General features: G+C 41.2%; 1 protein-coding gene across 1 annotated transcript in view; it reads left to right on the top strand.

Annotated features, from left to right (window-relative positions):
• BMAL1 (basic helix-loop-helix ARNT like 1) overlaps positions 1 to 21,291 on the top strand; it is a 32,963-nt gene that overhangs the window by 9,484 nt on the left and 2,188 nt on the right. Inside the window, exons 8-16 of the mRNA XM_056851015.1 lie at positions 2,250 to 2,342; positions 2,628 to 2,745; positions 2,847 to 2,996; positions 3,661 to 3,907; positions 7,624 to 7,730; positions 8,010 to 8,160; positions 10,404 to 10,492; positions 14,680 to 14,788; positions 16,619 to 16,712. Of these exons, the coding sequence (XP_056706993.1) occupies positions 2,250 to 2,342; positions 2,628 to 2,745; positions 2,847 to 2,996; positions 3,661 to 3,907; positions 7,624 to 7,730; positions 8,010 to 8,160; positions 10,404 to 10,492; positions 14,680 to 14,788; positions 16,619 to 16,712 (1,158 nt within the window). The remainder of the gene's footprint in view (positions 1 to 2,249; positions 2,343 to 2,627; positions 2,746 to 2,846; positions 2,997 to 3,660; positions 3,908 to 7,623; positions 7,731 to 8,009; positions 8,161 to 10,403; positions 10,493 to 14,679; positions 14,789 to 16,618; positions 16,713 to 21,291) is intronic.

Genomic DNA, 21,291 nt, shown 5'->3' with positions numbered 1-21,291 from the left:
GCTTCCAGAATTTCTGAGCAGCGCAGTAGGATACATGCCAGTGACTTGAAAGCTGGATAATAAATGAACAGTAACCACTGAAAGTAGCTAGATGATTCATAATGGAATAATGTTTTGAGGTTTCTAAACGTGTTGCTCCAAATTGAAAGATTAATTCAGGAATCTTACTGGGGGTTTTTTTCTTTCAAAACTTACCATTGATTTGGCTGACTGTTCATCTCAGTCCAGCCATTGCTATGACATGCCATCCATGTTGAAGAGAACGGGGAGTTTCAGAATGCACTTGCATTGAAAAGGGAAGGGTTGGTATAGATTCAACCAGCATTTTTGCTCAATCTTACCCTATTCTCCTCCTCATTACATCTCCTGTCCCACATGGCTTTTGTCTATGATTCCCAGCATAGCCTTTTTTTATAATGAAAGGGAGCTACCTCCCATTCCCTTTTTTACAAGTGGAAACATTGGTTGGATCCAACCCATTGTCTTTATTTTACAGTTCCTTTTGCTTTCCAATTAAAGGATTTTAAAAAATCAAATTAAAAGAGTCAAGGTTTTGTAGACTTTTTTTGACATAACTGATTGTAAAATATCCATGTTACTGAAGAAAGTGGCAATAACGAATCTTTTACATTTAGCAGTAAAATATAGTTTTCTGTCTGGGATCCACCAAAGAATTTCTGCGGATAGATTTCCGTCTGCAAAGTGGCCTTCCTTTTTAAAGTTGTATTTTAGAACTCCATGCCATAAGAGATCCCTTTATTTCAGTAGCCACAGCACTAAAATCTCCTTTAACTTTTGATAACATTATCATAAAACTCTCAGTGTATTGCATCAGTTAACAAAATGCAGCTGAGGTTCTGTCATACCCAGGCAGTTTTAAACTATATGAGAAATCAGTATTTGGACTTAAACCTGTATACATCTATATATACTAGCAGATCTGTTGAATTCAGGTAGCATTAATAATGGCTTGGATCCACTGGAAGATTTCCATGTGTGCTAGGTTCTATGTGCAAGTGGGGAAAAGCTCATCCTTGCCCCTTGCACTAAAGTAAATCTAGCATATCCCCCAAATACTTTCGCACTTGCACAAGGCATTGTGCATTCAATTGCCGGGCTCTAAGATAATAGTGAGGAAAGTGCTAGGTATGGCACAAAATCTTGTGCAAGTGGAACTCTGCCAAGTCTGTTTGTCTGACTGCCAGCCATGGTGACTTAAGGGACCCTCCATGTTCAGAGGCAGTAAACCTCTGAATACTAGTGCTAGGAGGCAACATCAGTAGGAGGCCTTGGCTTCTATTCTCTGTCGTTGGCCATCCAGAATAACTGGATGTTGTTGGCCAACCAGAATAACTGGTTGGTCCCTGTGTGAGACAGGATGCTGGACTAGATGGACAATCCAGCAAGACGCTTCTTAATTTCTTGTGTTCTTTATGTTTCTGCTCCCACATCTGCCCAGATGGTTTACCTATGCTTTTAACTTCTTCTGAGAAATTTTTAGAGAAGGGCATCAACATAGAGACCCCATACCTCCCACCCAAGATGAGTTTCATCAGGGCCAGAGAAGAATTAGCCTAGTAAGTGAGGGGCTGCCACCTTGTGGTGGCCCTGAATGGCCTGATGATGCCTTTGTGATCCCTTTGAATGGCCTGCTCTTAAGTACTGGGTAAGGTGTCCCACAAAAACCGTTATTGGATCTGACTTGAATAAGTCTGCCCAGCTTCCAGGAAACACTTTTCTCCTGGCTTCCTAGTAGCTCCTGTGCAAAGATTAATGGCAGTAGTCCAATGAAAGTGAGGTATTTCTGCTTCAGCTTGCTTGGATGGCCTTTTCTACTCTGACGCGGGAACTGCTTCTGGTAGAATGTAGAATTCTGTAAAGATTTTATTAGAACAAGAAGAGGATTGACCTCCATTTCTCCTCCCCACCCCATATCTCCCATGGCTTTTGAATGCTTTTGTGAGGGTTTTTTTTTTTTTTTGAATTGACTATAAAGCACAGCATAACTGCTCACTTTAAATAAACATATTATAGGTGTCCAAATGTAATCCTATCAGATTATAAATTTAATGAAGACACAGTGAATTCAGCTTTACACTTTTTGTACTGTCATGGTAATCAGGACTCTATCAGAATAATTTTTGTTTACTGTATCACATGCTACTCCATTTATGTTTAAACGCCTATTATACTGTCTCACAAATTTTAAATATATGTAAATAAACAATTACCTTGTGTCTCCCAATTAGGCAGCAGATGGCTTTCTCTTTGTTGTGGGTTGTGACAGAGGAAAGATACTGTTTGTTTCAGAATCAGTCTTCAAAATCCTCAACTACAGTCAGGTATTTTTTTCCTGGCTATGTGATTTATAAAAGATAAGATCCTTGTAAAAAGAGGATTAAATGGTGAATGTAGAAGCTGAATTTATTCTTTCCTGTCAGTTTTTTTTTGGGGGGGGGGAGTAAAAGGAAGGTTTTTTGTTGGGTAAAGAGCGATCTTATTCTGTGGTCAGTTCATTATTTAAAGCACCATTTAAACTGAAGGAAAAAGCTATTAAGACTTCTCCTCAGTACATACATCGCGCACTGTAATAATTTAACTTGTGTTTTATAACTTTGTCTGAACAGAATGATCTGATTGGTCAAAGTTTGTTTGACTACCTTCACCCTAAAGATATCGCCAAAGTTAAGGAGCAGCTTTCTTCTTCTGATACTGCGCCACGGGAAAGGCTCATAGATGCAAAAAGTGAGCATGTGAAACGCGTGTGCAATTTATGCCTTTGTGTGTATGCATGTGTGTGTGAGAACTCATTCACCAGTTTGGATCTGTATTTTTCCCCCATGCAGCTGGGCTTCCAGTTAAAACTGATATAACGCCTGGGCCATCACGGCTATGCTCTGGAGCAAGACGCTCCTTCTTTTGTAGGATGAAATGCAACAGGCCATCCGTGAAAGTAGAAGACAAGGACTTTCCTTCCACCTGTTCTAAGAAGAAAGGTACCAATAGAATTTCTGTCAATAAGATGTTTATTTGATCTTTAATGAGATGTTGGAAAGATACAGCTACCCATGGGGCAAAAGTCTGACTGCTATTTTGTACCTTATGATTTCTGCCATATTGAAGCAAATGGCAGGTTCTGCCACTGAATTCAGTAGGATCAGAAATGTATTTTCTGCATACATATGTTGTTTGATGAATGCATTTTGGCTTCCAACCCCAGAATGGTTCTTATGAGTCTGTAGACGTTTAAAGAAAAAATGTGTAATTGTTTAAATTAGTTCTGCTTCTTTGACTCCTTTAAAAAGTCTGGCTTAACTGGCTTAAGCCATTTCTTAGATTGTTAAAGAAATAATATATAAGAGGAGGAAGGGAGGATTGCACCCCTTCCCTACTGCAACCTTCCGACATAGATGATTGTAAGTAAACAAGGTGCTGTGAACCTGGGTATTAATTTTCCCAGTGTCAGAAGGGACTGCTGGGGGAGGGAAACAAGGGGAAAATTTGCGATCCTTGTGTCCATGGATTGCTGGATCCAACCCAATATGGTTGCATTGGATGCTTGCAGTGTTCCTTGGGGTGTTTTGTGTAATGAGCCTCTTGAACTGCCCCTTTTTCCAGTGCAGTACTGATGACCAAAACCTTTTTTTCCCCCTTTTGTAGCAGACCGAAAAAGCTTTTGCACTATCCATAGCACAGGATATTTAAAAAGCTGGCCGCCAACAAAAATGGGACTAGACGAAGACAATGAGCCTGATAATGAAGGCTGTAACTTAAGCTGTCTTGTTGCAATTGGACGGTTGCATCCTCACGTAGTTCCTCAGCCAGTAAATGGAGAGATAAGGGTTAAGCCGACAGAGTATGTTTCTCGACATGCAATTGATGGGAAATTTGTATTTGTAGATCAGAGGTAAGAATTGACATCTTTAATTTACGGTACCAAGGGCAATAGTTTGGTGCTGATGTTTATTCTGTAGCCTACAAGATGGTTTGTTCAAAGCAGAAATTATGTCTGTATGAAACTAAATATGTATACTAGAAGAATTGTGTATTTATGTGCTGTTCATGTTTGTATTTATTACACTCTAAATTTTAATACTATAATATAAAATTTAATGGCTGCTTCACAATATTGACCCACAGTTAGTTGTATAATTATCTTATTCTTTTGTTCATAACAATTCGTTACCACAGCCCAGCTCCACACGACTTATCCCCCAGCCAACATAACATAGGCTGACTTGGTCGTAAGAGGTCTCTGCCAGGAGCTTCAAACCCATAGTACCCTATTAAGTTGTAAAAAAATATATGCCCACAGTGTTCCAGAACCAAATGTATCATCTCCCATAGGGTTGTGGGTTTTTTTTAAGTGCTAACCAAAATTTCCAAAGAGCCCCATGGCGCAGAGTGGTAAGCTGCAGTACTGCAGTCCAAGCTCTGCTCACAACCTGAGTTCGATCCCAATGGAAGTTGGTTTCATGTAGCCGGCTCAATGTTGACTCAGCCTTCCATCCTTCCAAGATCGGTAAAATGAGTCCCCAGCTTGCTGGGGGGTAAAGGGAAGATGACTGGGGAAGGCACTGGCAAACCACCCCGTAAACAAAGTCTGCCTTGGAAACGTCGGGATGTGACATCACCCTATGGGTCAGGAATGACAGGGAACCTTTACCTTTTTTTAACCAAAATTTCCCCCCCGAATTTTTCCACACTTTCTCTACTCATCCTGCTTCCTCAGCACAGTCTCCCAGCCTATATGGTTATTAGTGTCATGACTTCAGCAGTCTACTTTCCCAGGGGCAAAAAGGACTGCTGGGGGAAAGAGATCAGGGGAAAGATCCACTTCAGTGCTTTTTGCCGATGGGCTGCTGAATCCAACCCATGAAAATGTCACTTTGAGACTTCAAGTTTTGATGCTTTAACACTGCAGTCAGTGTTTTTAGCTGGTCGGATGCTGCTCCCTCCAACGAAGTGAGTGGGTGTATTCTTGTGAACTCATAATAAAATCACCCACCATCTCAAGAGAGAGCTCTGTGTAAAGAAAAAGGTTCATTGTAGCGCTTTGTGTCCATAAATATCGAAATACTGGAGAATTGCTATACTTGCTGTTGCTTGGTAGCATCTACCATTTGACCTTTGCCAGTGCTCTATGGGAATCAATTAGTCAGTGCTAAAGACTAGCCCATGTTAAAAGTGCTTATATACTTTGCACTGCTTATCTTGTAGTCCTTGGGATGCTGTATCCTTTACAGTAACACTGAGAATAAACCTTCCGTTTTCTGGCCTACAGTGAATTCAGCTGGACATCCTGTTCTTGAACAATTTCATAAATGAGTCGCTGTATTACGCCAGTAGCTAAATGAAAAATACTTAGCAAAGCCTCTCCAGAATTATCTGAAATACAGCAGCTAAAGCAGATGGTACCTAAAAACCTATTGATAGAAGCATAGTCACCTGCAAGACATTTCCATGCCAACACATAGTACTGGCAGTGGGGAAAGGAGATAAAATTACTGGCAGCAAATTAGAGGGCAAAGAAGGGGAGGCAACACATGCATACATAACATTAATTTCGTGAATGTTTAAATGGGCTAAATACAAACAATGTCCAAAATCCAGCACACTGTGAATTGCATTTAAGCCCACTGAAATGAGTGGTCATGTACTGTATGTTACTTCATATCTATACTGGGCATACATTTTTATTCCACCTGCCTGCCCCCTCCTCTGAAAATGTTTCTTCCCATATGATCATCAAATGATCACATCATTGGAGTTGATGATGACTTTTGGCAGGGCTGGGGGGTGTTGAAGAAGAGGCTTAGAGAGGAGGATAACATATGAGTGACCAGCCCTTCTTGATTACTTACTTACTAGAAAGACAAAGAATCTCAGTATTGATTTTTGACAGGAAGATTTAAAAATAAGTACTTAACGCCACTTTGCTAGGTTTACTGGTATTGCCAGCTAATATCTGGCAAGAAAAGAGGGAAAAATACAAAAAGTCTTCCCCAAAGCTAAAATAAATAGCATATTATCCAACATAAAAGGTAAAGGTCCCCTGTGCAAGCACCGGGTCATTCCTGACCCATGGGGTGACATCACATCCCGACTTTTACTAGGCAGAGTTTGTTTACGGGGTGGTTTGCCAGTGCCTTCCCCAGTCATCTTCCCTTTACTCCCAGCAAGCTGGGTACTCATTTTACCGACCTCAGAAGGATGGAAGGCTGAGTCAAACTTGAGCCGGCTACCTTAAACTGACTTCCTTTGGGATCAAACTCAGGTTGTGAGCAGAGCTTGGACTACAGTACTGCAGCTTACCACTCTGCGCCACGGGGCTCTTATTATCCAACGAATAAGTGCCAATTACAGAATAATTTACTTTAGTAGAAGCAATGTCTGTTTTACCTCTTTCATCAACTGTAGTAACATTAGTAAAGGCTGGTTCCCACATACCTTTCAGTAAGAGTATGGGTGTAAGGCTTTAGTCCTATGGCTGTATTTAGACCACTTAATGAGTGTTTATGCGTACAAATGTGTACGTGAGCGGGCACCTCTTGTGCGTCACAAAAATTTAAGTAGGTGAAGCCTATTTGCATAGATATCCTATGTACAGGTGGATCAGGAACATGAGCTGAAAACCTCGTTGCTGCCTTTCACTGTTTGTAAAATATACATTCTGTCATTCATATTAGCTGGGTCAATCAATCCTACCACAAGAATTGGCAATGAAAATTAACAGGACCGTGCATCACACAATATAATTGAGGCTGTGCTGAACATGGGTGGGGTTATCAAAAAACATACTGGGAAGCGTTACAGGTAGCCCTGCTGTGGTTGTAACCCATCTTTCCTGCCACAATTACAATCCCAGTTTATGCTCATTAATTGTCGTTTTAGGCCTGCTGTATTTTAAAATTGATTTTTAGAATGAAATATGGAATGTGTAACTTTTATGTATACTGTAAAAGCTTAGTGTATACAGTAAAAGCTTTGTAATCCGGCACTTATGGGGCTTGCCGGTTAATCAAATGTGCCAGGTTCTCAAGTATATTGCTTTGATGTGGCCTCTACCAAGAGGAATCCACAGCAACCAAACCCCATCCCGTGGGGAATACCATGGCAGCAGTCCCCATGCCTGGCAGGACCCTCTCCACAGACCAGAAGGCCAGCTACCCCGCACGTCCTCCAGCACAGCTGACTCCCAGAAGCTCGAAGGAGGCACCTGAAAATCATGTCAGCTGGCAGTACCGGCTGTCAGAAGCCCAGCAATTGCTGGAGGCATCAAGCTAGCTGGAGATTGGGGAGTAGGACATGCATGTGCCTGAAGACACAGGGGTATGTACGTAGCTATGGGAGAGGAGATTGCCCTCTGGGTGAGGCGGGTAATCTGGCCATTCTGGATAACAAAGCTTTTACTTCGTTTTATAAATATAAGTAGGGATGCTGACCCTGCTTCTTTAACAGCAGCTTGAGCTGCAGAATCTGGCAGCTGGTAATACATGAAAAGCTTTGCCTGCTGTGCACTTAAAGCCGCAGGGGCAGGCCATACTTATTTCTTTCTCTTATAGTTGAATAATTTTATAGTTTTGAATTATCGGAAAGCTCAACAGCTTTTTCATATTTTAGGGCAACTGCCATTTTGGCATACTTACCACAGGAACTTCTAGGTACTTCATGTTACGAATACTTTCATCAAGATGATATAGGACATCTGGCAGAATGTCATCGACAAGGTGAGAAGTTTTGTGGAAAACAATTACTCTGAATAAAGCAGTATTAAATCTCTCTTTTTTCCCCTTAAGGTATTTTTGATTAGGTTAAAATTCCATATATAGACTGCATGTGGGAAAACCCTACATTAACATTTTAATTGTAACAGTAGACAATATTATAAAAAATTTGACATACTGTGACGGTGCAGAAGCGAATTAACATGCATTCCTAGACAGCAGTTCTCGTGGCTATAAGGCCAACACGTGGATGTACTGACTTTTTTTCTTTTCCTTTTTCAGTTTTACAGTCAAGAGAAAAAATTAATACTAATTGTTACAAGTTTAAAGTCAAAGATGGATCTTTTATTACACTGAGGAGCTGCTGGTTCAGTTTCATGAACCCGTGGACCAAAGAAGTAGAATACATCGTCTCAACTAACACAGTGGTTTCGTAAGTGTTGTTGTTTAACAAGTGGAGTTAAACCTTAAATCATTTACCAGTTTTCTGGGGTGAAATTCTTTCCATGTTAAGCAGCAGAATGCATAAAAAGTGGCTCGACACCTTTTCCTTTTAGGACATTGTTATGATACACTAGCAAACAACATCTCCAAAGTACAACCACTTACCTCTTACAGTAAAGAAAAAGTAACTGGGCTATCAAAAAAAATTCCCCCAAGTCTATTGATTTTGCTACCCCAGTGTCATTTCATATTGGGGTAAAGAATAGTGGTCTGGAAAGGAAAACTGGCCCAGAGAAGAAATGGAAGTGATTATAGTTGTTATTAGGGTGGCACAGAGAGCTAGAGAACGTTTGCCTCACCCTAGGGATATTATGCTCTGAGTAGGCTGCATGTGCCTATCCTGGGGCTCATTTTGCTTGTGATGCTCTGCCAATTTATAATGTTAGATGTTTTCCTTAAAAGTTAACAGTTTATGTTGACTTTCTAATGGCTTTGGCTCTCAAAATAGTTATTGTTTCAAATTAAAAAAATAGATTAACAGCTTTATGAAAGAACAGAATAGATAGGAGGTATTAAGTTTATGGAGACTGGAAAGGATCTACTCAAAATAAACACTTTGCTTTAAGGCTTTTGGTGTTGTGAAAGACACTGATTTCTGCCACCCCAAACAGGATGCAGGGGGCATTGACTACCCTGTAATATATTGGAATGTGGCTTCGAGTAGTAAATAAACCCCAAATACCTTTGTATATGTTATTTCACAGGGTTGACATAGAGCACTGCTGTCTAAGCAACAAAACAAGGAATACTGTCCAAGTTTGTAATAATAAAATTAATAAAAGTAGTTTTTATTAAGATGGTAAGGCAGTGTGGCATAGTGGTTAAGAGCGGCAGACTCTGATCTGGAGAACCGGGCTCGATTCCCCACTCTTCCACAGGAAGCCTTCTGGGTGACCTTGGGCCAGTCACAGTTCTCTCAGCCCACACAGAGGCAGGCAATGGCAAGCCACCTCTGAATGTCTCTTGCCTTGAAAACCCTACGAGGCACTTTCCACCACTGCCAAGCATTCTTGCAAAAGCATAAAAACCCTTCTATCAGGAAAATCCTCTAGTTGTACTGTATTCAGCAATGAAGAACAAGAGTCTAGTCTTACAGTTTGTGTCTACTCTCATACTTAGCAGTTATTCCATCTGCTGAAGTGTGTTTCTATAGATGCGGAGGTATGACTTGGTTTACTGAACTGAGCTCTAAGTACAGTGGTGCCTGAAATATTAAAATGTTGACAAGATTTTGGTGTTTTTCCCCCCCAAAAGAGTTCATTCAGCTCAAGTAATGCACTTTTTGAGATCCATTTCTTCAAATAATGATAAGAGTTGAGCCAGAAAGCCATCTCGTCCTAATTTTTGCATTCAACTGGACCCTCTGTAACTAAAAACCCTAAACAAATTAACTGGTTTAATCCAGGCTACGTGTACCACCATTGGAGAGCAGGATTCAAGAAGAATTATTCAACTTGGTGATAGATAACGATCTTTTCCTTCATGGTTACCCTAGGGCTAGGGATGGGAACTACTTTGGTTGGCATGCCCTGCTTTGATAGTACTCCAATTAAATTAGATTTGGCCAGGGGGACATATCCAGTAGCTGACCAGGTGTTAATCTAGAATCTTTGAGTCTGTTCAAGTCATAAGTAGAAGTGGGAAACTAGAAGAATGGCTGAATAGCATTTGTACTTTTCCTGTTTGCACTGTAATTTGTGAGGTAGGGCCCATGGTCAGTGAACCTTGCCAAGGATGAGATCTGAGAGTTCCCCTATACATTTTATAACAGAAGTGGCACATGCTGCGTTACTCATGCATGACTTCTACTTCCCTGCATTTCTGTAATATTTGTCCTGGTTCTAAAGGTTTTAATCCAAAATACATAATTTCTTTGTATCTTATTCATTGTAATCACTTCCTTGATGGTGGATCCAACCAACTTTTTCACTCAATCTTGTCCAATTTCCCTCCTTACTACAGCCCCTGTCCCACATGGCTTTTGTCTGTGCAGGTCCCATGATCTTTTTGGGTGGTCAGAAGGAACCCTTATTCCCTTTTTCATTTGCAGAAAAGATGGCTGGATCCACCCCAGTGATATGAAAAGGGGAAGCGTGCCTTTAATAAGTTTGTTTAACTAGGCACATTCAGGTGGATGCTTCATTTGTTCTTCTGTTTCGTTGAACCCCCCAGTACCAATGTACTTGATGGTGGAGATGCAACTTTTCCACAGCTTGCAGCTTCGCCGCACAGCATGGACAGCGTACTCCAGGCTGGAGAAGGTAAGGAGAACATTTTAATAAAGTGATTTGCTTTGTACTATCTTCTTCTGCCAGGCTGGTGTTCCGCTTCAGTCAGTGAAGTCTTGGTACTTACTTGAAGCCGGTGGTTTTTAAGGGCATCTTCTAGATGAGAGAAAAGAAACATCCAACGCACACTCTGAATAATAAGTATGCGTACATTCCCAAATAAGTATACACTGCCTGCAGTACAGGGACTTATTAACAAAATGAATTAAGATTGTCTCTGTTTTACCCCTGCAAATCACAAGACGTGATCCTCTCGTCTAGCCTAGCCATTATATTTGCCTGGGGAAGGATCCTGAAAATGTCCTCAGACAATTTAAAGGAAGAAGCCTGTATAAGAGAAGAAAGGGATATGCAGTGGCTATAAGCTTATGCATAAGGTGCATGTCTTTTCCCCTCCATCTGTCATATGAAGTCCCATGCTGATGCTTTATTTTAGATGATGATGCAAACATAGTTGCCCAAGGGGTCTTCACAGCCTATCAGACATCTGCAAGGGAATGGGTTGCGGTCTGCCCCTTTCCCTCTCCATCCTCAAATCACTTCCCCTGTCTTCTGTTTCTTTGACATGTTCTTAATATGATAACTCCGATTATGATAGGCCAAGACTCAGAGCTGACATACACTGCGACTTTGAGTAAGAGCCATGGTCCATCTACACATTGAACACATGAAGCTGCCTTATATTGAATCAGACCCTTGGTCCATCAAAGTCAGTATTGTGTACTCTCCAGGGTCTCAGGCAGAGGGTTTTCACATCACCTACTTGCCTAGCCCCTTTAACTGGAAATGCCAGGGATTGGACCTGGGACCTTCTGCATGCCAAGCAGATGCTCTACCACTGAGCCACCGCCCCTCCCCATCTAGCCTAGAATGATCTGCTCTGACTGGTGGAACCTTGTCCAGCCATGACCCTTCAACTTTATGATGCAGGGTATGGAATCTTGGACTGCTGTATATACAGAGGAGATTCAGTGCCACTGAGCCAAAGGTGTTCTTGTAGAAATCCAACATGGGCAAAGGCTGTGGTCGTCATAATTCACAACCAAAACCTTGAAAGGAAGGTGGGGGGGAGAACTGCTAACTAGTCTAACGTACCGATTACTAAGCAGTTGGTTTGCTGGGTGAAAAATATACCGTGTATCGTGGCTTTTTTTGGTCGCTTTTCAAAAAGCGCCATCTTTTAAGTATCAGCTGGATTGTATAGCAACAAAGAGCAATGTAGAATCAAAAACATGAAGAGCTGTTCAGAGTTTAATTACATTTAGCTTACCTTACCAGGTATTTACAGCAGACCAGATAGGCTATTTTTCGTTTGGTAACTATGGATTATCCCACTTGGGGCGTCCTACTTAGCATGTCATGAAATTGATCTCTCTCTTTTGTTTTTTGTTTTTTACTTTGGGCTGATTACAGATAATAAGCTGAAAGTACGTAGAAACCTTGGCTAGCCTACGCTCACTTACATAAAAGATCCTGATACGATGAAACAAGCCAATGTGCTTAGGCAGGCAAGGGCATGACCCCTGCATTTCCCGTACTGGGATTCATAGTAGCCTCTGTCAGTGCTCTCTCCCCTTACTTGGATGGAGATGCTGAGGAATAGGTTCACCTATTAGGGAGGCCATTTAATTTGAAGATGCAGAGAAAGACGGCTGGAGAATGTCTTTAGGCAAATTATTTATCCAGAACATTTCGGTCCTGCCTTTCTGCACAAGCGGAGGTTACAGCTTTAGTTAGGGTGTTCATAGAACAGGTACATTCAGAGTGTCTCCAGGAAATCTTTGGGTTTCTCAGTGACAAACTCAGTAAGACTAAGGTTCATCTGAATGAATTTTTTTCCATATTTGGTCCTACAAAGTTTTGAGTACATTCTCAGTTCATATAGAACAGTGGAGCAACATTTTTTTTTGAAGAACCTTGGGAGCTGTCAGTCACAAAATGGTAGCTTGTACACACACACACACACACGTATTTTAGAGCAGGTCTGCACTGTTTGGATGGGGAAACCTTTCCTCTGCCATTTTCCCAATGCAACACACACCCAATAGTAACTTGCCCTATGAGGGAAAAATATGGTTAACTCTATGTCTTTACTGGAAGAGGGAATAGCAGCTTTGATACAGAGGGAAAGAGTCAATAGCATGTTCCTTTCTTGTGCAGAGCAAAGGTGTGCGTGCCCGCACATGCATAAAGAAGGAGAGGCAGATGGGAAAGGGAGCTTGCGTGGTCCTTTTCCCTTCCAGAGAAAAGGTGCAACCATGCCTGCCCTCTTTCTCCTTGTCACAAAAGAGAAAAGAGGAGAGAAGGTGATGCAGTGGATTTAAAGGGAAGGATAAGGATGTGACTATGGCATCACTGGTGGCGTGATGAGAGCTACTTTTAATTGCTTGGAGAGTGACTAGCCATTCCCGAGGGACCTTCTGCCCAGCCCGGTACAGAACAGTGATGAAGCACAATAGGCCTGGTCAGCCGCCCAAGTGAACAGAGACTGAGAGCTAGAGCAGCAGTTCCATGGCAGCCAATGACATGTAGAAAGGGTTCCCTGAAGGTAAACATTTTTAAAGCCGTTGGTTACAGAAGCAACCGTACTGAGGATGCCAGTCTCCTAGCAACAGCTCTTGTAAACAGTGATCACATAATCTGTCTTCATACGCACAAGAAGAGGCTTCGTTCATAGAGAAACGATTAATATGGAAACCCCAGATAGCTAATATGTGTATAGCCTCTGGTGCAGGTATTTATTGGCAGTCATTTGGACATGTAGCCTCAGATTGAAAAGATACTCCCAAATTGGAAGCTGACTAGCTAACTGGCTTGCTTTTGTTATTGATGGAAATGAGAACCCAGTGATTTTTCTCCTTCCCTGGGTCTGGCAGCAGCTATCTTCAAATATATTTTTAAAGACATAGCTCTTAAGATTTCTGCAGATATCCTACAAATAATTGCTTCATTCAGCAAACCTCCTTCACTGTATGATTAATTACAATGTAAGCCTTGTTTATGAAGTTAGTTTGTATAATTATATATACACACAAAGTGGACCCTGTGTGTAATGAAGTGAACATACAATAACATAACAAGTTTGACGGGAACTTCCAATTTTCTCTTTTTCATACTGCAATAATTTATGTCAGTGATTATACTAAAGTCACATATGTCACATCACTAAATTGTGTAGGTGGACAAACGAAGGTGGGTTTAGGTGGGCTGGAAAACATGCAAAAATTTGTAGTCCATACAATTTAAAATCATTTTCATGCATTTCTGGCATCTAATGTTTTTCATCAAAGAAAACAAAAACTGTATTTGAATTGTGCACGGCTAAAGACTGTGTCTTACCTCCTGCTCAGTGTGAGCAGTGCTGCACTATGGAAATAGCAGTTTTCCCAACTCCCCCTATTGCTGCAGACTTCAGTGCCCCCTGAAGGTGTGCCTGTAGTTCAGTAGGACTGCTGGGAGCATTATGGAGGTAAAATGGTGAGGGGTGCAGTGGTAGGGTCTTCTTTGAGCAGTACTGAAACCTAGGAGCCAAGCCTTGTGATAGCTTGGAGAGAGCCCTCTTATTTATCTCCCTGGGCCTGTCAATGGTTGCTGCCTGGCTTAGCTCAGTAAGACTTCCCTCAAAGGCCCAAAGAGGCCTTGACAGGGCCCTGTACCCTCCCACTGCCTTTTTACTGACAGGAACCAAGGCTTGAAGGCTGGCAGTATTGCTGTGATTGACTAGCACCCCTCCCATGTGTGGGTTATTTTTGTGTGATGTTAGTTTTTTTTCCCTGGAAACCTGGGGATTTTCACATGTTTGTAGAAAGATATGTCATCTGTTCATGGGTCCAGTCTTCGAATTTAAGTAGTCACAAATGGTGCCATGTTGAAAATTAGATGCTTAGTTGTTTCAGTATTTGTAAATCTCTTAAATGTATAGAAAGGTACAGACATTTTTTAAAAATATTTTAATAGGTAACTATTATATAGCACTGCAGTGTTCAGTGCATATCACATACAATAAGGCAAATGAGTGTTATTGCCACCTTGCACATGGAAGGGAAGACCTGAAGCTGTGAGAATTGCCACTGATATTTATCATTATCCTTGCTATCATATTAGCTCTTTTTCACTGTCTTCCTTTGCCATATTCTTTCTCCCTCTTTTTTTTTTTTAAGGTGGCCCGAAGCGGGCCCTTCCAACTGTTCCTGGAATTCCAGGTGGAACAAGAGCTGGAGCTGGTAAAATTGGTAGGATGATTGCTGAAGAAATTATGGAGATTCACAGGTGAGGAAACTCCGGCTCTGTTGTGTATATATAACACCAAGAGTAAATGAATTCCCTGATAGTCACTGTATTAACAGTTTTGGAGATAAATGTGTGATGCATGAGGTGTAAAGTCAAAGCCAAATTGGGTCGTTTTACTTTGTGTGAGGAAATGCCCAAATTCACAATCTCTTGCTAGTTGGCTTTCCTCTGGTTGACATATTATTCTCAGCTGAATTCATGTATTTGCAAAGTAGGCAAAAGTTGTCTACTGGTCCAAAATCCAAGTCCAAAAAACTATCAAGTGACTGTTATGTGGTGTGGAGCCCGCACACTCAAGGATGGCTCTAAAACAAGGTATTTTAGGCCTTAACATAAAATGGATTTAAGTCTCAATGTAAAGTGGCTTTTTCCCATGCTGTCCTCAGTGGGAACTAAAAGACTCTTTCCTAACCCCATGTTGAGTCTTAAAGAGGCAGTATCATAATATACTGGAGTGAGGCATTAGGAGTTCTTCTGCTTTAGACAGTTTGTGTGTTGGGGGGGGGGGTTTGCCTTACAAGCAAAATGTGCCGCAGGACAAGGGGCTGCAGTACTGAGACTGAATAAACTCACCTCCCTTTCCCTCTTCTATTCACGTCTATGTCTGCAGAAGCGTGAAAGTGATGCAGTTTTATTTGGTTTCCCCTCATGGCTGCACACGCCTATCCTGTGGCTCATTTTGCTTGTGAAACTCTGCCAGTCCTCAGAGAAGAGTTCCAGGACGAAATGGTGGGCTCCTGGGGAAGAGGAAGGCAGGGCAAGATACCCTATGCCAACACCTTTTATAAACTCTTCTGATGGCTCCAACTCAATAGTTGTGTGTGTGTAAAGTACTGTCAAGTTGCAGCCGAATTATGGCAACCCCAAAGGGTTTTCAAGGCAAGAGACTAACAACAGGAGTGGTTTGCCATTGCCTTTGTCTGCATAGAGACCCTGGAGTTCCTTGGTGGTCTCCTATCCAATTACTAACCAGGGCTGACCCTGCTGAGCTCCTGAGATCTGAAGGTGAGGGCAGCCCAATAGTTAGTGTGAAATTCCTCATGTTACTTTTGCTGCTTCCAGCCCTGAAGGGACATCAGTGAAAACACTAGAGCTCCATAAACCAGAAAAGTTAAACACGCTTAGCTAAAAGCACAACAAAATCCAAAGTTCTAGTGTGGTGATTCTAACCCTGGCCATCATATGAAGAAGGATCTCCTACTGATGGCACCCTGTTAGGACTACAGGTAGAGTATCCCTTATCCAGACATCCCATAACTGGACTGGTCTGAAAACCGGACCCTTTGAGTAAGCATGCAGATAGATCCATGCTGCCTGCTTTCAATGTTTCCTCTCACCTAAAAAAATAAAATACGTTGTACATTGCATCATAGGTGGAGACTGAAAGCCTGCCGTTGTTAGTTTATTGTTTTTTGTTGCTCTTGTTTAACAGCTGATACAGGTATTCTGGTGAGATAGTTACCCCTTTGCTTTCTGATGGTTCAATGTACAGAAGATTATTTTTAAAATATTGTTTAAAATTATATTCAGGCTATGTGTATAAAGTGTATATAAAACGTAAATGAATTTGACTTTCATCCCCACGATAACTCATGATGTATATGCAAAACTTCCAAAAAATTTCCAGTATACAGAAAGATCCGAAATACGGACCACTTCTGGTCCCAAGCAGTCCAGTTAAGGGATACTCAACCTGCAGTGACTGAGTGAAAAATCTGATACGTGAACCCATGAGTTGTGACGCCCCAAGGCCAAGTGCATTGTTTTGTGTGACCTTTTTAATCTGGATGTTCTTTTTTCCTGTGCTAGGATAAGGGGCTCTTCGCCCTCCAGCTGCGGCTCTAGCCCACTGAACATGACCAGCACCCCTCCCCCTGACACTTCCTCCCCGGGAGGGAAAAAGGTAAGATGGCAGCTCTGTAAGCACCTTCGACCTTTCCTTGCTTTATCATCATGACTTACCGTTCAACAAAGTTTAAAAGATTATATCTGATTTGCAGAATGGTTTATTTATTTATGTTGTAGTTTGCCTCTCTCATTAAGACTAAAGGTGGATTAAACCACACAAGCCAGTGCAATCAGTAGAATCTGATAAGCAAAGTGATAGGCCTCAGATTACAGAAATCTGAAAACAAAGCATGAGTATTAGACATGATATGTTTATTTTTGCAATTTGTAGCCCGCCCTCCCCAGCCGAAGCCAGGCTCAGAGCCGGTGACATCATTTAAAATATATCACTATAATCAAAAATAAAATGAACAATATAAATTATAAATTTAAAACAATAAAATCCCTGTTCAAAGTTAAGAAATTCCAAATGGTGCCTAGATACCACTCTTCTTGCTGGAGACAGGCGGCAGGTTACCCCTCAGTTGGCATAAAATAATATAAAAGGAGGGGGGCAGGGAGTTAACACTGCCAAACAAGTGGAATTACATAGGTAGAAAACAAGGTAGTTAGAGCAAGATAATACACGCACCAAACAGATAGTATAAACTATACACAGTGATATAGGCCACAGTCATGTTCCTGTTATTAAAGCACCATCCTAAATCACACAAGGTTGGAAGAGACCTCAAGGGCCATCCAGTCAAACCCCCTGCCATGCAGGATCCCACAATCAAAGCGCTCCAGACAGATGGCCATCCAACCTCTGCTTAAAGACCTCCAAAGAATCACTGCTTTATAATATAGCCTTATTCTCTGAGAAAAAAATGTCCTCCTGAACAATTCTGTTTTACATAGTTTGTGGAATGCCAGAAGAATGGGGGCCTTTGGGACTTTCTCAGGCAGGCCATTCTACAAGGTGGGGGCTGATGATTCCTGGTATGGTCAGACTGCTGTGAGCCCACGTGCGCCATTTGGAAGGACCCAATGCTATGGCTTCATTGAAACTAAAAAGCTGAGCTAATTAGTAACTTCAGTTTGCTTATGGTCAACAACAGTTTATAGGGTTGGAGGCCCAGGGGCAGCAAGGGTTATGAACTGGTATCATATGAGCTGTAACATGGCCGACTTACAAATAACTCTGAAGCATTAATCCATTATATATTGTCTCATCCTGACATGCACACATGTTGCTTTAGGTGCTTTACTGGCTTTCTTGATGGAGGAGCTGGACTTTTCCAAAACCTTCTTTCAGGTAGTCAAGAATCAGATATAATTAGTAGTGGCCCAACTCCACTGGCTACTGAGCAATGAAATAAAAAAAATAGCTGAATATTTTCAGCATTGTAAGGCTGAGAACCAGTGCTGAATATCTTCATAAAGATGAGCCCACAAAGTGGCTGTAGCATGGCCAAGGTAAAAACCGCAAATTACAGTACAGGACACATACAAATACTGTGTACTGCCAAAAAGAAAAATAAGCGGCTTCTAGATCAAATCAAGCTTGAAATCTCCCTAAAAGCTAAAATGAGGCTATTGGACTTGGGTCGCATCATGGGGCTTTTCTGCATTCTCATTTCCCTTGCTTGTGTATTCTGGTTCCTATTCTTGGGGCGGGGTGGGGGATGTTTCTGTTCTGCATGTGTTTTGCTCCCTCTAGTGGTCGATTTGATATGACATTGCTTTTTGTCCACCATAAAAACCTGCAGTTTAAATCTGCAAAGATCTATGCCGGACATAAAGTGACATGATATCAAATCGATCACTAGAAGGAGCAAAACATGCGTGGGTTGCCATAAGTTAGAAGCAACTTGATGGCACATAGCACACAAAAGAGTTTTTCTAACAAGGCCATTGTTGCCAGGAGGCAGCGGGAGGGGTGAGATGGTGCAAGTTTTACATGTGCACCTCCTGACTCTGGCCAGGGATCTAAGATATGCATATACATGGCTGCAATTTTGGAGGTGATATTTCTAGTGAAAGTATTGCGGGGAGAAGGGAGGCAATATTGAATTGAGCTACACTTGATCTTTTAACATAGGTAAAGAAAAAGCAGGAAGGGAAGTCTGGGTCAGAGGCTATACAGTAGAATACACTGTGATTTGAGAAATATACTCAAAGCTAATAAATCACATTAACTGGGGAATAAGCAATAAGACAGTCCCAGTGGAAGCTGCCCTGGTGGGTGTGCATTTACTGTGTTCAAAAAGAAAAGCATGAGAAGAAAAGGGTGTTGTAGAAAGAGAGAGAGAGAGAGAGAGAGAGAAAAATGAATGGAGAAAAGGCAAAAAGGGTCGAGTGGGGTTTGGGTGCATTGCCGGAAGAGGACAGGAGGAGAGGGAGGGGAACGAAGCTGCTCTGGAGGGAGTGGCAGTTCAGAGTTTGTGTTGGGGGCAATGGGGGTAACACCATTCACACTGCATACACTACAGATTTTTGCATAAAATATGCATATTTTAAATCCTTCAGTAAGAGTTCTGTCAACCCCTCTGTTTTTTCACAGGTGGGATGACTGAGGTGGGTAAAGCAAAGGGAGAAATAACACTTTGAAAGCAGACAGTCTTTAACGGTAGATGAGTTCTAATGCAGGCCTGACATGCAGAAGTTACTTTTGCCAGAGCATAATTTTCAGGGTGTCTTTTTAAAGAACATTGTAATAGCAGCATAAATTTATGTTAACACCACAGATTAGGCCATAAAAATATCACAGGAAACAGAAAAATACCATGTGAAATAGGTAAATCTGTGTGTGGTAGGCTGAATTACAGTAAATCAAATTCTTACTGATGGGAGGTTATTTTTCGAGATCCTCTTGTGCCATCTGCTGGTGTACATTTATTACTACTATGGTTTTCAGTGGGGTTTTGTTTCAATTAATGTGTAATGCTCTGCAAGTAAAAAATACGTAGTCATGTATTATAATGTGGAGTGTATAACTGACATTGGACAGAGAGGATTATGCCCTTCATTAACCAAAAAGTAGCTAATATCATCCTATACGATTCTACAGTGGCTGATGAATTATGACCATATTGTGAATACAATAACGTGCAAACCAAGCCATTGACTCTTCCATACAATGGCTTGGAATCCACCAGAGATTTCCATTTGTGGAGCAGGAATTTCTTCCCTCTCCCTTCACATGGCAGCCTAAAATGATCCCACCCCCAGTTAAGAAATAAGCACATAGGGTTTCATCCATGCCTTATTTTCCACCAGTGGAAGAACACTTGTTATGGTGTGTGTGTGTGTTCCTACCTGCCATTGCAGGCACCAACACTGTACTCGGTGTTATTGCTGAGGAGCCCCTGAACCACGGGGCAGGGAGAGTAAGTCCCATCCCTCAAGCAGAAGTCTTACAGCTAACTGAAGATCACAACAAATATTCAGCGTACGCAGAGCATCTTAAAGAGTATAATTCGCCAACTGTTAAAACATGTCCAAGATGATAGTATAATAGATTACTGTAGTTTTAAGATAAGCATACTAATTTGAGGTTTCCCAATGGTGACTCATCCTCCCTTTCTTAAGATAGGCTGCCTTCATTGAGAGGAAAGCTCCCTTGTGATAACTTGATCAACCTGTGACTGGGCCTGAATCACTTGTAAAGAAAATTCTAGTTGAGTCACCTGGTTAATTTGAAATACATATGAGGCATTTCTTGTATTTTAACACCTTGTAGCTTGAGTAACTCTGTTGTACTATGTTTTCTGTATATTACTGTAAGCTGGGGTAAAGGGGATACAAATGTTTTCAATAATCACCAGCTAAGAGATGACAGAAACTTTCCCCCTTGCCTCTTAAAAAAAAAATCAGGCGACAAAAATCACAGAAAACTATCATTGAATTGCATGAAATTTACAGATCTCAGAAACAATTATGAAAAAGCAAAGACCTTGGCTGTAAACTATTAAAAGTTATTTAAAAATTCCAGGAAGTATTCATAGTGGTGTTATTTTATGAAGTATTTAGAAAGAGTTATATCCTGCTCTCTCCATCGCAAGATGTTTGTTTCCATTTATAGTTACAGAAGGTCCTCAATAACTGAAGGAAAAAAATGGGATAAGCAGATGGAAGATCTTTCTCACGTAGCAACATAGATAAAATGTCATAAAAGCAAAGGGAAAAAGTCAGTTAATATAACAAGGATATACACACAATCTATCCTTGATAGAAGTTTTCGTCTTGGACATTTTTCTACATTCTGCGGTGTCAGAATAGTGGTGTATTCCTAAATTCTTGCTGTTAAAGCATATTAAACTTCATTCTCCTTAATCATCCAGAGAAAAGAAGGGAAATTGAAAAGTTAGCACCTTTATTGTCCTTGGAATGAAAATGTGATGTGTGAAATGTCTGTTGGAAAGCAAAACATTGCTCAAATTAAGTGTTTGGCATCTAACTTTTGAAATTATTTCCCCTAACCATGTAAACGCAAACATTTCCTCTGAATTAACTGTCTATGCATTGTGTTCAAAAACAGACCTACAAAAATAAGGGAATGAAATTTCAGTCAGGTGAATGGACATATACAGACACCCACAGGAATTATCCAAAAAGCCATCCCCTGTATTACATCAGAACTGTTGGGCACTACA

The sequence above is a fragment of the Euleptes europaea genome, chromosome 6 (assembly GCF_029931775.1).
Source record: "Euleptes europaea isolate rEulEur1 chromosome 6, rEulEur1.hap1, whole genome shotgun sequence".
NCBI lineage: Eukaryota > Metazoa > Chordata > Lepidosauria > Squamata > Sphaerodactylidae > Euleptes > Euleptes europaea.
Note: the sequence above shows the minus strand (reverse complement) of the source record. Positions and strands in the feature narration are given on the sequence as shown.